Source organism: Fulmarus glacialis, unplaced genomic scaffold (genome assembly GCF_000690835.1).
Source record: "Fulmarus glacialis isolate BGI_N327 unplaced genomic scaffold, ASM69083v1 scaffold1162, whole genome shotgun sequence".
Classification (NCBI taxonomy): Eukaryota; Metazoa; Chordata; class Aves; order Procellariiformes; family Procellariidae; genus Fulmarus; species Fulmarus glacialis.
In genome coordinates this window covers 26,264-42,607 of record NW_009195710.1, presented here as the reverse complement: position 1 = coordinate 42,607, position 16,344 = coordinate 26,264, and the positions used below count along the sequence as shown (strand labels likewise).

General features: G+C 56.5%; 1 protein-coding gene across 1 annotated transcript in view; it reads right to left on the bottom strand.

The window, feature by feature from the left end:
* CACNA1S (calcium channel, voltage-dependent, L type, alpha 1S subunit) overlaps positions 1 to 16,344 on the bottom strand; it is a 47,694-nt gene that overhangs the window by 7,145 nt on the left and 24,205 nt on the right. Inside the window, exons 18-35 of the mRNA XM_009588161.1 lie at positions 16,161 to 16,290; positions 15,340 to 15,399; positions 14,615 to 14,721; positions 14,118 to 14,205; positions 13,746 to 13,853; positions 12,841 to 12,893; positions 12,423 to 12,569; positions 11,939 to 12,140; positions 10,351 to 10,509; positions 9,896 to 10,006; positions 9,308 to 9,391; positions 5,789 to 5,845; positions 3,764 to 3,892; positions 3,048 to 3,113; positions 2,448 to 2,539; positions 1,786 to 1,945; positions 1,104 to 1,231; positions 566 to 662 (exon numbers count right to left, since the gene is read on the bottom strand). Coding sequence (XP_009586456.1) covers positions 566 to 662; positions 1,104 to 1,231; positions 1,786 to 1,945; positions 2,448 to 2,539; positions 3,048 to 3,113; positions 3,764 to 3,892; positions 5,789 to 5,845; positions 9,308 to 9,391; positions 9,896 to 10,006; positions 10,351 to 10,509; positions 11,939 to 12,140; positions 12,423 to 12,569; positions 12,841 to 12,893; positions 13,746 to 13,853; positions 14,118 to 14,205; positions 14,615 to 14,721; positions 15,340 to 15,399; positions 16,161 to 16,290 — 1,978 coding nt within the window. The remainder of the gene's footprint in view (positions 1 to 565; positions 663 to 1,103; positions 1,232 to 1,785; positions 1,946 to 2,447; positions 2,540 to 3,047; positions 3,114 to 3,763; positions 3,893 to 5,788; positions 5,846 to 9,307; positions 9,392 to 9,895; positions 10,007 to 10,350; positions 10,510 to 11,938; positions 12,141 to 12,422; positions 12,570 to 12,840; positions 12,894 to 13,745; positions 13,854 to 14,117; positions 14,206 to 14,614; positions 14,722 to 15,339; positions 15,400 to 16,160; positions 16,291 to 16,344) is intronic.

Below are 16,344 nucleotides of genomic sequence, written 5' to 3'. Positions count from 1 at the left end.
TGAGTTTGCCCCTCAAAGTTACCCTCATAATGAGGGTTTACACCAGTGCCTGAGCCCCTGCCCTGGATTTGTGCAGAATGAGCTAAGCCGGGAAAAGTGTACTCATGCCTACAGAGCCGGTGTTTCCAGCTCCCTCAACGCTATCAGCCCTTGGAAACAAACTTCTACAGCCCAGTTGATGTGGCCAGCTACTCAGGCCCAGCATTGCCCTCCTGCACCAGATGCAGAGCACCCCAGTGTGGCTTGGGAGTCCCTCTGCACTGAGGGCTCCAGGTGGGGCAGAGACTAGCCCACCAGGGCCATCCCCCTCGGTGTGGGGGTGAGCATAGGCAAGTCCTTATCTTCAGGACCCTGAAACACATCAGCTCCATGCAGGTTAACAGCGTCTCTCCTTACCTCCAGAATACTCCCCTCCATTAAACACCAGAGGCCAGAGCATGCATATAAAACATTAGACTGGGAAGCTGGCTGGATTGCCACCCTCAGCCTCCCTGGGGAGGATGCAGAGACAGCTTGGGGAAGGTGCCCCTGTGCCCACACACCCTGCCACCCCCTTGGCTTTTACCTTACAAGCTACACGGTGTGGGCAGAACTTCCCGAAGCCCAGGGGAGGCTGGATACGTCTCAGCAGAGTCACGACATCCAAGTGTTTGATCCTGCCCCTGCAGAGGCAACAAACTGCATCAGCAGCATGGTGGCAGACATGGGGGACAGGTGGTTCGGACAGGGGCTGGGAAGGGTTCATCCTTGTGGCCTGCCCCGTGCTCCTGCAGTGGGCAAATCCCTACACTTCCCTATGCTCCTCTTGGGGAAAGCAGCTGTTCCCTGTGGCACTAGACAGCAGATAAAGGTGTGCGGTGGCATGGGAAGAGTTGGCAGCATCACCAGGGCTGGATGAAGAGGGGACTGGAAGTCTCGTGTCCCCAAACATCCCGATGGCCTGTATTAGCCCTGGAATATGCTGGCAAGTCCACATTCACCTCTGAGATGCTGGTATCTAACTCTTAGTGCCACAGCTCACACTGCCATGTGTGACTCAGGGCAGCCCACCCCAGCCTCCCCATGGACCATCCCTTCTGTGCCACTCACTCCCTGGCACTCACTTGGCCTCGGGGTCGTACTCAGCCCAGATCCGTTTGAACTCGTCCAGGTGATGGGGCCCAAGGATGGACCAGTCACGTGTGAGGTAGTCAAAGTTGTCCATGATGACGGCCACAAAGAGATTAATGATCTGAGGGCAGAGGAGCGGGTGTGAAGGATACAAGTTAGGGCAGGGCCAAGCACTCAGCAGGTCCGTGGGCAGAGGGACAGCGACAGCCCTTGCAGCTGGCAGCACAGAGCAGGGCAGTGCTGCCTGCGGGCCCTGGCCAGGGCCATGGAAAAACGCAGGCAGACGTGTTCGGGAGCAGAAGGGGCTTGCGTTCCCCCAGAGCCAGAGGAGGCTGTGGGTCACCCCATGCAGGGAGGGGCCTCCCACCCAAGGAGATCATGTGAAGGGCCCCAGCAGGCACAGGGCATCTCTCCCCTCTCTACCCTTGCAAGAGCCAACACAGACACATTTGGACAGCAGCACATGGGGGCTGTGGGAAGGAACTAACGGGGGATCCTGGGCCCCACAGGAGTGCATTGCCAGGTTTATAGCATGGCTGGGTAGATGGGCTGGGAGATGATGCCCCTAGGAAGAGGGTGCTGTGGGCTCAGCCCCACGAGACGCAAGGCTAACACCAGGGGCTGCCCAGGGCCAGGACAGGGGTGCCAAAGGGAGCCCCGTGGGAGCCGGCATACCAGGAAGGCGCAGAGCATGTAGAAGCTGATGAAATAGAAATAGGCGAAGCCCGTGCCGCAGGTGTACTCCTCGCCCTCGGCAAAGTCTGACTCAGGGTCACACAGCTTGCCGTAGCTGCAGTCCAGCAGGATCTCCTGCCAGGCCTCGCCGGTCGCACACCTGGGGAGAATGGATGCCTGCTGGTCCCTATCTGTCCCAGACATGAGCTGGGCACGCAGGAAGGGCTGTGGCCAGCCCAGCACACAGGGGAACGGGGAGCCACTGTGAAAGGAGCGGTCAGGATCCTGGGCTTGCTGTGCTGCTGTGGGGAGTCTGCTATTGAAAGTTCAAAAGTGAAGTGTTTGGAGTCAAGGAAAGCCTTGGGCTGAGCTCTTGCTTCCCCTTGAGTTTCCTCACAATTCACAAATTAAAATCCAGTCTGGGACGGAAACATTCAGAATAGAAACCGCAAAGTGCCCCTCTCGCCTGCAGCTCAGCCACACCAGGCAAACCGACAGCCGTTCCTGAAATGCTTTCACTGCTGCAAGGGATTTTTCTGAAGGGCAAAAAAGAAATCAACTACAGAAATGCTGGTCTCCCTCACTCCAAGCTGGTGGGCTTCCATGCTGACTCTGAGCCCTGCTACGTTCTGGAGCTGCTCGCTCGCCAAGACAAGACTGACCTGAAGAGCAGCAACACAGCTTGTGGAAAGGTTTGGAAGTTGTTGTTTCGGTTTATCTGGGTCCCATCCACCATGGCGATCTTCCCAAACATCTGTAAATCACATTGTCAGGTCCCCAGCACTCTTTCTCAGGAACTGACCACCCTCCAGAGCACCCCTGTCCCTGAGCTCCTCTTCCTCTTGTTTACTTGCCTTTGGGTGTCCCCAAAAAAGACTGAGACCAGGGTGTGGGTGCTCTGGGGCTCATGAGCTCCTTGGACATTCCTGCCTATGCTGAAAATGCCTCGGTCTATGCTGCACTTCATCTGGGCCAAGGAGACAAGGTCTTATGAACCAGGCACAAGTACTGGTGACTGTGTGTCTAGGTTGTGCCATTGACTCCAGAAGTGCTATTTGCTGCATGCCTCAGTTTCCCTAGCTGCAGCCTAGGGATGCTAGGGCTGTAAGCGTCCTTGGAGACCAAGGTAAAATGGTCCCATCATGTGCAAAGTCATAGAGAGTGCCTGGCAGAGGACCTAGTCCCTCTCCATCCCATCTCCCCAGATGCTATCAGGTTCAGGGCATCTGTTCAAGACCAAATCCCACCCCTGTGCCTCTCACCTGCATCCCGATCACAGCATAGATGAAAAAAAGCATCACAATCAGCAGGGCTACGTAGGGCAGAGCCTGTGACAAAAGGACGATGGCTCGTGTGAGACACCAGCCCAGCACCAAGGCAACCCAGGGACAGAAGGTTGGGTCTGGAGCTACTGCATGAGGCCAGCATCCAGGCATCCATGTGGGGAGGGGACAGCTTACTTTCTGCCTGTTCCTCTAACCACCCTCCCACTAGCCCCACTCTCCAGTTCTCATGCCAACCCCCAAGGGAGCACCGGTTCTCTGCAGCTGGGACAAAGGCTGAGCACAACCTAGGGATGCCCAGGGCTGAGGGAGCTGCCCAGGCTCAGGAGCTGTGTGCTGAGATCTGCAGCATGCCCTTGAGCTACTCACTTGGTGCAGAGCCCAGCCTTGCTGGGACCAGGGCTGATGGGCCTGGGCAGGCCCTGCCTGCTTGCTCAGCCCAGTGGTGTCTCAGGCTCTGACACACAGTGGTGTCAGCCAGGGAGACCTCCCCACATCTTCCCACCCATACAGGCAATGTTCTGCCACACAGCACAGGCCTCTGGTCCAATCTGAGGCCAGCAGACTGCCAGCACTGGAGCTTTCCTCCTCTGCCTGGTGAGGACAGACTGCTCGTCCAGCTAGCCTGAGGATCAGAGCTTGCTGCCAGCCCAGGGCATGTCCTTGTCTGAGAGGGAGCACTGTTCCTCACATACCTGGAAGGACTTGATGAAGGTCCACAGGAGGGTCCTGACACCTTCCCCCCGGCTCAGCAGCTTCACCAGGCGCATCACCCGGAACAGTCGGAAGAAAGTGATGGAGACACGGGAGTTCTCATCAGAGTCCTGCAGGCAGAGCACAACACTTGGAGGGCAGCTTGGAGATGCTGATGCCTCCAGGCAGACAAGGCGGGGTCCAGGTCCTGGGCAGGGAAGGGTAATGAGATTCCCCCACCAGGCACCAGTCATGGTCACTACAGCCCTTGCCTGCACGGAGGACCAGACTGCAAAGGGGATGTGCTGGCACTTTCCCTCCAGCCTTCCCAATGAGCTTATCTCCCCAGCTTCATTGTCTCACATCTATGGCCCCCCCTGCCCGGGCTGCTCCGGGACGCCTGGTTATGGGTATGAGAGCAATCCCGTTAGCTAGGGGGATGGGACACTGCAGGGAGAAAGGCATGCTGCAACGCAGGCTGGGAGAGTTGTGCTGTTCACCACACACCAGGCAGGGCCACCCAAGGACAGGCTCAGGTCCCTCCAGGCTCTCGCCCAGCACGTACCATATGGGACACTCCCTCTCAGGGCCTATTTTTAAGGTGAGCTGTAGGCCAGGCACCAGGCACACAAAGGGTTAATGATGGCTGTTTAAGCACAGAAAGGTTGGTTTGAGAATGTCCCAGCAGGGCCTTCATGGACCAAAGGAGGGACTGAAGGCAGGGTGGCTCTCGGGGGGGTGCTGCCTCTCTTGGAGGGGTGAACAGCCATGTCCCAGGGCTGGGGACTCCTGGGTTCAGGGCAGAACAGGCAGGCAGGAGGGGAGCCAGCGGGCACAGCTCCTGGGCTCAAAGGGCCAGGTTTCATCTGGGAGCACCTGGGACATTGGCAGTTGGAGATGCTGGGGGCTTGGTCACCTGCTCCCTTGGTTGCTCTGGCACAGCACAGCCTCAGCCCCAGCCTTTGCCACCAGGAACCTGCCTCCGCCAGGCACTGTTGATTCTGACTCCACTGCCCCCTCGGCCTCCCAGAGCTTTAATGCTGCCACTGGATCCCCCTCACTCCCATCATCCAGCACACCCGCCCTCAGCTATTTCAGGGCAACAAAACCCAGCTGTAAACACCCCTCCCAGCAGCTCCAGCTTCCCTAGTCTGGCATTTCTGAGTTCCCAGGGCTGCACTGGAAAACACCATCTCCTCTCCCCACCCCTTTCTTTTGCCTTTCGCTCTTCTAGTGCCTAGCACCTGCCCAGGGAGCACGATGGTCTGGAACATCTCATCAGCTCCAGCGCACCATGTCCCCACCACTGGGACCTCGGCAGTGCGCAGCGAAGGCCAGCTTGCCCTCCGCAGTTTCCAGCACCAGGGCCCTGGGACCCCTGGGAAGAGGCTCCAGCACATGGGACCCTGCAGCCAGCCCCTCCTCATGTTCAGAGCTCCTACAGAGCTCCTATGGGCCAACCCAGGGCACCCCACTCCACTGCACCCCCATGGTGATCTCAGCCCAGGGCTTGGCCCACTCAGGCCCCCAGCACATCAGGCCAGCAGCCACGGGCCAGCACCCCCATCTCCCTGGGGGAAGGCACGGCACAAGAGTTGCCCCTTTAACCATTTCTCCAGCTAACAGTGTCAGAGGCTGCATTTGCGCAGGCCTTACACAGACAGGGTGATGGTCAGAGGAACCAAAGCCAACTGTCCTGCCCTCAACAGCCAGGGACACCTTTGCTAGATGCTCTGTTCAAGTCAGATATCGCAGTGCTGGGAGTGGGATGGTGGAGGGCAGGGACCCAGGAGGGCTGGGGAACAGCCTGGCACATCTCAGGGTGAGAAGGGGTATCTGTGTGTGGGATGTCTTGCCTCACGTCCCTTTCAGCAATGGGAGGGCTACACCCCAGAGAGAGCAGCTGGGTCTGGTGTGTCTTAATGACATGCAGGACACATGCAAACACGGGCCACAGGCACGCTAGCACGGCCATGGGCAGCGAAGGGGAGAGGGATGCACCGCAGGCACATGCAGCTGATATTTACAATGCTATCACAGCCTCCGCCAAGGCAGTACAATCCACCACTGGATGCAAGAACAGTCTGTCAAGAGAACAACAGAGTCAGCAGGAGAAGTGAGGCAGGAATGAGAGGGAGGGAGGGATTGGTGATTGCAGAAGAAGACACAGACACAGAAGAAAGAGTAAGATGGAAACTGGGGACAAGAGCAGGAGCACAGGGGAAGGACAGGCAGAGACCCACCATCACTCAGGCTCACAGACAAAGCGATGTGACTTTTGAGGGGCAGAGGCAGCAGATGGATGGCCAGGGAAACATACTGATCGTGAGGGACTTACCCATTTCTGTGTCCCATTGCATCTCACCTGCTGTGACATACATATCTGGGGCAGGAGTGTATGGGCCAGGAAATCTGGGCCAAAGCTCAGGACTGTGAAATTTTGCTGCCTCCCATGGACACCCTCAGGTCAGGCCCAGGGCTGTGGCAGGTGGGATCTGGAAGCAAGTTGACCAGCTCAAGCCAACCCACGGCTCCTCCCCAGCAAGCTGGGTGCTCTCAGCATGACTGCTTGGACACCAAGACGAAACCAATGCAGGTTTGCTGGGAGCAAGCACCAAGACTGGTAGTCCCATGAGTCAGTAGAAGGCAAACCACTGCCCAGCACCGTTAGCCCACTAACCGAGAGGCAGGAATTGCTGGTCTGCATGCACATCGGTGCACGCAGGGCATACGCATTCACACGCAAAGGAGTGCTCACTCACACACACACACACGTGCACACAAACTCTTGAGGCTCCTCAAAGCTACCCGGAGATGCACTCCTCTCTCAGAGAGCCTGGGATACTCTGGGACAGGGGGACTCCTTCCCAGTGCAGACACCAACACCTGACCCTCGGTGGGGTGGCCCAGCCCCAGGACTCCCTGCACAGACCAGGCTCGTTCCTGGGGGCACAGCCAGCGACTGCAGGAAGCTTTGGGTAGGTTGGGAGGGTCGGCCTTTGCAAAGGGGCTGAGCTTCCAGGGCAGGCAGTGGCAGAATGACACAGCAGCATGGACACTGCCAGCCCCCTACACTTCAGAGCTTGGGGTAGCACTGCCAGAGGGGCCTCCACCCCTACTTCCCTCTTGCCCCAGACCCCTCAATACCCTCTGGGATCTGGGGGAACTCAATAATTGAACAGCCGTGAGGATCTGGTTGTGGTGGCCAGCAGAGGGCTCCTGACAGCACAACTCTCCCCACCGCCTCACCCTGACAGCCACACACAGAGATGTGAGGGAAAAGAGGCAGAATGGAAAGAGAGAGGAGAGGACAGACTTTGCAAACCAGATTCGAGTGCCTAGGTGTCACCAGAAATGGCTCAGCTGCTGCGAGGTGTCACCCGCCACCTTGCAACGTGGTGCAGACTTGTTTCGTGAAGGCCACCCTCCTGAAAACACTGTAGCCCCCAAGGTCTGCCTGCGCCAGCAAGGTGATCTATGATGAGTGCAGCGGTTACAAACAGCTCCCGGGGACCACCTTGCACTGACCTCTCAGCAGGGAGGAGACTTACCCGAAGGGGAGGTGAGGTTGCCCCCCCACCTCCTAATCCTAATCCCCCTGCACATCACCAGATGGCTGGGAAAAGCTTGGTGATGCTGGGAGAGATGTGGGCTGGATGGAGAAGAAAGCACATGGAGGAAGGGTGGGGCAGCCGTGAGAGGCTCTGCTCTCAGGAGGGGACATAGATGGTCACCGGGGCATGAGACCTGCCAGAGCAGGACTGCCTGTGAGAGAGGTCCCTGAAGAGCTTGGGGGACTGGGAGGGGAGACCAGTGCTCTTAGTGCCCCAGCACCCAGACCTGGGGAGAGGACCAGGGAAGCTCAAGCCATACAGAACCATTTTTGAAATCCTGCCTGGCCTTCTGCACAGCCCTGCCAGTGCCAACGGTGTTGTGGCACTCAGAGCAGTCCCTGCCAGCCCAGCCAAGGCACCAGACTCCTCTGGGTACCTGTGACCTGTGTCCCTGGGCATCCCCACAGACCCATGGCCGAGCACAGCAGTACCTTGGCATCTGTGCTAACTGACCCGGTCTCTCACTCCACAGGGACTGAAAATCTCTGACAAGTGCAGGGCCTTGAGCACCCTTTGAACTTCATTTCTGAGTGACAACAGGATGCGGATGGAGGTGGCACACTAGGAAATGATACCCTACAGACAATGGGAAACCAGGTCACAGGTGCAGAGAGCTGGGGGGACAAGGATGGGGTCCTGGAGGACCTGGTAACAGATGAAAGCTGCTGGCACTGGCATGAAATCTGGGTGCTCATCAAGGCTGAGAAGCCCAGAGGCTAGAGGATGGCAATATTAATGTGCAGGGCTGTGCAGGGAGGAGCTGTTGCTGTCACAGGGGAAGAAGGTGGATAGTTTTCCTCATCCCAGCTCTGTGAGGCCTGGATCACCCCCCAGAGAAGGTGACCACCACCAAGGGCCCCTGAACACCCTCTCCTTCCTGGCACAGAGAACGGCTGAAGGTCACCCTGCGCAGGGGTGCAATGGCATCAGCTCTGCCAGACACAGCCCTGCGGTGCACCAGAGCTGGCAAGCCCTGCTCCTGAGAGGAGATGGCATGCGAAGTCACTAAAGAGGGTTAATCTATAAACTACCTGATCCTACAGCTGCTTCTAGAGTTACCATCAGATCTGCTAAATGCAGCACACGACCTCCCAGTGCAGAGGGGCATTTTCAGTGCTAGACATGGGGTGTGGATGTCCCAGTGCTATGAAAGGCATTGGCACACTGGCTTCCTAGCACTGCTCTGAAAATGCTCCCAGCAGAGCACTTACCATATAGCCACTGCCTGCAGCCACCCAGCCACACAGTTTATATGGTGTAGAGCTTCTGAAATAGTGTATAGGATATACACATGCACACATATACAGTCAGTATGTGTATATGTATGGATCGCTGTATAAAGGGACACACGCAAAGCAAATGCCTTGAAATTCGATGTGTCTGTTCCTCCCCTGGCATGGGACAGCAGTGTCCTGTGGGTACAGGGAGCTGTGGGAACCCTTTTTCTTCCACCTGCACTGATCTGAGGCTGAATGTGTGGGTGACTGCCTGTCCAGGCGCGCGCAAGGCGAAGACAGGTAGGGTGAGTGGGGTAAGGGCTGGCACATGTCCTGCTGCTCATGGTCCAGTTCTGAGTGAGTAGACTGTTTTCCACAGGATCCCAGTGCCTACAGATTCAGGGGAAAGGAGGAGAGGGGGCAATGTGACATGTCGGCCGGCTGGAGATGGTCCCCTATGTTTAAACAATGCTTTAAGGTCCACAGGGTCACGGCTGTGATCTCCACACACTCATGCCACGGGCTGATCCTGGCTTGTCCCTCATCAGAACGAAGCAGAGCAGGGAAATAGGAGGGGACACCAACACTCTGCAGAGCTGGACACCACCGGCCTCCCTGTCTCTCTGCAGGGCAGGCGCTGCGGCACAGCCTCAGGCAGGTGCTGGCAGCGGTGTTCTGCAGGGACACCCTCGTGCCCAAGCAGCCTGACACTTACGTCAATCTCGCTGAGGATGACGTCAATGATGCTGCCAATCACTATGAGGAAGTCGAAGACGTTCCAGGGGTCCCCGAAGTAGCCCTGCCAGGGAAGAGCCAGAGAAGAGGAGTGAACATCCAAGGGTTAAGTCGAGGAGGAGAAAGATGCTGGACCCCAAAGGAAGGAGTGCCAGAAAGATCACCAGTGACCTCTGGCACCTCAGGAAGAGCCAGAAGAAGGGATGGTGGTCAGATCTTTTACCCTCTGGTCAATTGTTGGGTCCTGTCTTGCAATGATGTGAAATGAGGAGGGTGGATCAAGGTGGCTATAGCTATGACCCCACCAGTGACAGATGACCCTGAAGATGGGAACAATGGCCAGCTGGATTGGGTTGGATTTGGCTAGCAAGGGTAGCCCTGACAAAACAGCCCTTCCAGAAACTCACAGGTCCTGCACATGGGGGTCCCCAGGGGTCTCACAAGAAGTTCTCTTGAGTTGCAGGCCTGGGGGTGCTTGTACCGGAGAGATGCCAAATGCAGGGTAAATGGACCCCCCTGGCCTGGCCTGAGGCCCTCTCCTGCTCTCCGGACCATGCCGTCCTCTCACCTTGGCTTTAAAGGCCATGAGCTTGAGGATCATCTCCAGGGTGAAGAGGATGGTGAAGGCCACGTTGAGGATGTCTGAGATGTGGTTCATTTCTGCAGACTGGTTGTAATGCTGAGGAGAAGGCAGAAGGAGTCACACTAGCCCACGGCAGGTCCAGCCTCTGTTGTGAGCTCAGAGGTGTGTGCTGGATGCAGACCCACCTCCCACAGACATATGGCTCAGCAATGGTCAGCAAAAAGGAAATTTCCCCCCTGCAGCCCCTTCTCTGGGCTCCCCACATCCAACCAGTCCCACTTTGCCCCTATCCCCAGGGGTGCTGAGCACACACCACAAGCTTTGCTGTGTAGGAAAGACCTTCTATCCAGAAGGTCTCTTGGAGGTGGCAAGGCTGAGCTAGCCCATCCGCTCCCGTGGACACCCCTTCACCACTCGTGGTGGGCACTTGTACCGCTTACCTGCATGCCCAGGCAGATGGTGTTCAGCAGGATCAGGAAGAACATGAGGTACTCAAAGTAGGAGGAGGTGACCACATACCAAATCTGGTACTGGTAGGGGTTCTTGGGGATGTAGCGCCGCAGCGGGCGAGCCTTCAGCGCATACTGCACACACTGGCGCTGGAGAGGGGAGGGCAGGTGTGATCCCACAATGGGGCACAGGGAAGTGCCAGGGGCACAGGCACAGAGTCAGCACCACCCCCAGGCAACACGGCATGTCCCCACAGACACAAGTTGGATCCCTCCCTTCTCTCTCAGCCCAGCGACATGGGCCAGGGACAGTGATGGTTCAAGTATCTGCTGTGCTTTCTGCAAATACACCCCCAGAGTATCCACCTGGGACCAAGTTTCCAAAGCCACCGCTTGCCTCCAAAGATTTCCATGCTGCCCTTGTACCGACCCCTCGAGTCCTGAGCCTGCCTGGTTATCATGGCACTTTCCCAGGGTCTCTCAGGACTGGCCAAGAGCAGCCTGAAGACACAGGGGCGAAGGAGGCACTGAGTTTTCTCTCTGCATCTGAGAGGTGCTGACCAGGCTCTTCCCTCCCCAGCAGGCCAGGGCCATCTCTGTTGGGTTCATGTGCAGCTCACATCACCACCGGCACCCTCAGCTCAAGGTGCCTGTGCTGCATCTGCAGGCTTGCTCACCACATGAGCATGCCAGCACGTCCTCTGGGCCAGCAGGCACCCCTGTCTAGCTGTCCTCCCCAGCGCGCGCCATGTCCTCTGCCAATGCCGGTCTCGCTTTTGCTGCTTTCAACCTTGATGTCCCCAGCCAGAATCACAGCATGACAGCATCACAGAAGGGTTGACAGTGGAAGCTACCTCTGGAGACGGTCCAGCCAAAGCTCCCTGCCCAAAGTAGGGCCATGTTGCCCAGGACTGTGTCCAGTTGGGTTTTAATACCTCCAAAGATGGAGACTTCACAACCTCTCTGGGCAACCTGTTCCAGTGCTTGACCACCCTCACCATAAAAAAGGGGTTTTTTTAATGTTTAAGTGGGATTTCTTGTTTTCTTCATTTTGTGCCCATTGCCTTTTGTCCTGTCACTGGGCAAAACTGAAAAAAGCCTGGCTCCATCTTCTTTACATGCTCCCATTAGATATTTATACACATAGGTAAGATCCCTATGAGCCTTCTCTTCTCAACACCAAACAGACTCAGCTCTCAGCCTCTCTTTATATGACAGATGCTCCAGACCCTCAGTCATCTCAGTGGCCCTTTGCTGGACTTACTCTAGTACATTCATGTTGCTTTTGTACTGGGGAGCCGAGAACTGGGCACAATCCTCTGCTCCAGCTCAGTCTGGGCACCCTGTCTGCACCAGAAGGCCCACTCCCTGGTTCTGGTCCACTCTGCCCCTCCCTTGGAAGGCTTGTGTTGTGCCAGGCATGGGTCCAGCTGACCCTGCCCCGGCAGTGAACAGACCTGGGGCAGGTTCAACTCATCTGCACCAGCAATGCCACCACTAAGGGCTGATCCAAATCAGCCAGCCCCAGCAGTGCCAGATCCAGGGCTGGTCCACTGCCCTGTCCCAGCAGTCCTATTACCTGGTTCTTGTCCAGCTCACAGTTCTTGTACTCGCTCTCCCCCTGCTCCTGGAAGGTGACTATGACAAAGCCCACAAAGATATTCATCATGAAGAAGGCAATGAGGATGATGTAGATGATGAAGAACATTGCAATCTCCACCCGGTAGTTATAGATAGGGCCTGTATCCTCAGCGTTAGTGTCAATGGCCATGTATAGCAGCCTACAGGAGGGAAAGCGAGGCAACAGAGATCCTAATTAGGTGGGAAAGACCGTCTCTCCTCTTGAAAGTTACAGAGAGCTCTGGGGACATCCCAAATCCAACAACAGTGGGACAGGGCTGCTGGGATGACCTTGTCAGCTCCACAGCCACTGCCAGGATGGCTAGCCCTGCTCCTCAGCCTGGGCAGCTCTTCTTTCTCTACCATGGTAAAGGGCCTGTGGCAGTGACCTGCTCCCAGCACAGACCCGTCCCTCTGCAGGTCCCGCACAGAGCCAGACTCACTCTGGCCAGCCCTCGAAGGTGGAGACAGTGAAAAGTGACATCATGGCTGAGAAGACGTTGTCGAAGTGGAAGTTGCTGTGCAACCAGACACGCTCCTGTAGCTCAATCTGCGTGGAGTCCCCGTCCACGTAGTTGATGAAAAAACCCCTGCAGCAGAAGGGATGCAGTGCTCACTGGGCAGGGCCCCCTTCAGCCCACCTGCTGTGGCGCTGGTCCAGGGCTTTTTGGTCCCTGGGAGGGGAGGATAGCCTTGTGCTTGTTTCTGATTTACCCCAGGGTGAGGGAGAACAGCACGAGACCCCAGCCCCACTTTTTGGATGCAACATCCCCATGCAGGAACACAAGCGGCCCCCGCCACACACCCCCCTCCCATCCCTGGCCACTGTCCTGCTGGGGCTAAGCTGCAGAGAGCTCTTACCTGCACTCTTTCTCCGTCATCTTGGATGGATCTGTGCATCTATAGAACTTGCCCTGCATTTAACAGAGATCAGAAGAGGCTATGATTTTGCTGTGATTTCAGAAGCCCTGGGGAGTTTTGACTTTTTCACAGCCTGCAGTCAGTCCGACTCTGCCTCCATGATGATTCTGGCCCCTGCCTCACACCACCGCTGGGTTCCCCACTCCGAATGCCAACGCGACCCAGTTCACAGGGTGTTTCAGGAGCCATGGCAGACCCTGGGGTCAATCCCAGGTTGAGACAAATAAATACTGCCTAGTGATGGGAACAAATCTTCCAGGGCCCTGAGCTGAGATCTATCTAGCTTATCCTACCTGGGAGCCAACTATTTGGAAAATAGGGAAGAAAGCAATAACCACAGAATTAACTAAAAGTTAAGGTATGCTAACAAGTCTGCTCAGTCTGCAGGGTGTCCTGAAAGCTCTCCCCAGCTGGGAATTTAGGCTCAATCATTAGAACAAAGCTGAGGTCAGCCAAGGCCACCTCTGCCTTGGAGCAGCCAAGGCCCAGAGAGCAAGAGTAGTGCTGTGAAAAAGGAAACACTCTGCATCCAAAGTGCAGAGGAAGTCAGAAGCACTCGCCGCCTTAGAAAGGGGAAACTGAGGCACTAAGTGGGGCAAGGCAGTTGGTCACTTTACATGTGCTGTCTGGACCTAACAGTATCCTGGGTGTTTCCTGCCCTCCTCCCACTGTAGGCTCTTCTGCCAGGAGGTCTGGTGCAGGCAGGTCTTCTTGCAGAGTACAGAGCATGGCCTGTGCTGACCTCAACACTGGGAGACACCACTCCCAAGGGCTATGACTAGAAAAGCCTGTCCAGGATGTGCCTGAGCAGAAGGTCTCTCCTCCCCATCTGATACACCTCTCACCTTGAAGAGCTGGACTCCGATGCAGGCAAACATGAACTGCAGCAATGTCGTGACGACCACAATGTTACCGATAGTCTTGATGGCCACGAACACACACTGGACCACGTGCTGCGGAGGTCGAGGACAGTGCATACATGAGCATGCCTGGGGCAAGCCCCTGCTGCGTGTCCCACACCCTCTCACTGCAGGGATGGGCCCCAGGAAGAGTGGGAGCCTGCTGAGAGCTGTGGGATGGGGCAGATCCCTTCCACAGACGGGGAGTGGGAATTGGGTTCCTGGCCTTGCAAACCCCACAGGGCATGATGCCTGCCACATAACCTCCCGGCAGGACTCCCATGGGCTGAGGACCCCCAGCCCCAGCCTCCCTCTTACCTTCAGCCCCTTTGCCCTGTTAATGGCTCGCAGAGGCCTCAGCACCCTCAGCACCCGGAGGATCTTCACCACTGAGATGGCACTGGACCTGAGGAGGAAGGCAGAGCTGAGATGGGGCGATTCCCCTGCCCAAGCCAGCCTGGCACAACCCGGCTGGGACCAGGGGTGAGGGGCAAGGGATGGCAGAGACATGCGAATGTCACTAAGCCACCACCCCACATAAGGCCAAGGGACACTGACAGCTGGAAAAAGCAGCTCCAAATTGAATTCCTACGCAAATCTTCACCTTTGACACTCAAGGAGTTTTCCTCCCTGCCTCCCAGTTATCCACGCCCTGTCCCCCTAAGCTTGACTTTATGGACACTAACACATGGGCTAATGCCCAGACCTTGGGCTGGCTGCTCCTTCTCCATCCAGCACAAAGAACTGCAGCACCCCAGCTGCCCTGCCAGGCTAAACAGACCAGTGCCCACCCCGCGAAGCGTGGAGGTGCTTACTCAATTCCCATGGAGATGAGGGAGACAGCGACCACCAGCAAGTCGAGGATATTGAAAGAGTTCCTGCAGAAGGAGCCTTTGTGCAGGAAAGCACCATAGGCTGTCATCTGGGGAGCAGAAGGAGTTAGGAGAGAGGCCAGGCAGGGCTTGGGGGCATGATCCCTCCACAGCCCTGGGGCAGACAAGGCACGAGGGGCTTCTCACAGCTCCATGGCCTGGGGACCCTATCCTGCTCAGACCTCTACCTCTGCAGCCAGGCAGGAAGCTGACTTCAGCTGGAAATCCTCTGTACTGTATTGGCTGGAGACAAAATACTTCCCAGTCATTCAGCAAATTAAAGAGGAGAAGAGTAAAGAGACTTGGAGTGGGAGCAACATGCAGCAGCTGCTGTTTTACTCCACAGATTTCTATTGCTTTCTCTTTCCCAAAGTTTTTCTGAAGGGCACGTCAGAACGAAAATGCTGGTGCCATGGCCCATCTGTCCCTGCGCTACAGCGCAGCTGACTTGGCTGCCTGGCCTCACTGGAGGGGACATGTGGCCTCTGGGGCAGGTCACACACCACCTAGACTGCATGAACTCTGGGGACATGAGGATCAGCCGGCAGCTTCTCCTCGCTGGGACCTTGAGCTTGTGCCCAAAGAGCACGAGTGCCCATGGCCAGAACAGTCTAGACCCATACGCTGGGTCATGCACACGGCCAGGACCACGGGGCAGAGGGACTCACCTTCAAGACAATTTCAACTGTGAAGACAGAGGTGAAACCAATGTCAAAGTATCCGAGAATCTGGGGACAGAAGCACCAGAACTGGATGAGATTTAGGTGACACTGGAAATGCTCCAGTGTGTTCAAGCATCCTGGCATGATGGTTTTGCCCTCAACTCTGTGGATTGGGGAGCCCATCTAGCTCAACAGAGCCTGCAAATCCAGTGCCAAGAAGACTCCTGAACTTCCCTCAGCGTTGCTGACTTTCTCCAGTGCATGACCCAACCTGCAGCCTGGGACCAAGCTCTCAGTTTCCAAGTGAGAGAGACTTGTCCTGATTCACCTGAAGGCATCTGATCCCCAAAAGCACTGAGTGCCCTGGGAAGCTGTCTCATGTCCCAGTCCCTGCCAGACACTGCACAGGTGCAGACCCATTTATGTCTTCTTTGGCTAGACCTGTGGCTACCACTGTTCCATGCCAGCAGCATTTCGGGGTGCTGCACACACCAGTGGTCCAGTTTGCCACCTCAGAGGATGTCCCTATCCCCAGTAAGCCACCACAGCATTGAACCAGGTAATCTCGCACACCCTGTCAGGTGGATCTCTTCACCCAGAAGTAAACTGAGACATGGAGCAGTAAAAACTTGTCCCATCTGTGCCCTGAATGGAAAACAGAACCAGCCTCTCCTCCCAGAGTGTATTGCCCTCCCAGAGGTAGGGATGAAATCACAGCTACCTGCCCAGGCATGACACGTGGCAAGCAGGTCTCTGCTTCCTGGGGAGCTGGGGGTCTCCATGAGGTCTCCCTCACCCATCCCAACCCTCCACAGCTACATGGGCACCTGGTTGCGGAAGGACTCGGCCCGGATGGGATCCTCGGCTGCCAGTGAGATGCTGCTGAGCAGAATGAAGAGCAGGATGAAGTTGGTGAACCAGGTGGCGTTGACAATTCTGTGGCACAGCATCCGAAACCTGCCAGGGACAGAAATGGCATGAGATGCTATGAGGGGCCAGAGGGACATCAGA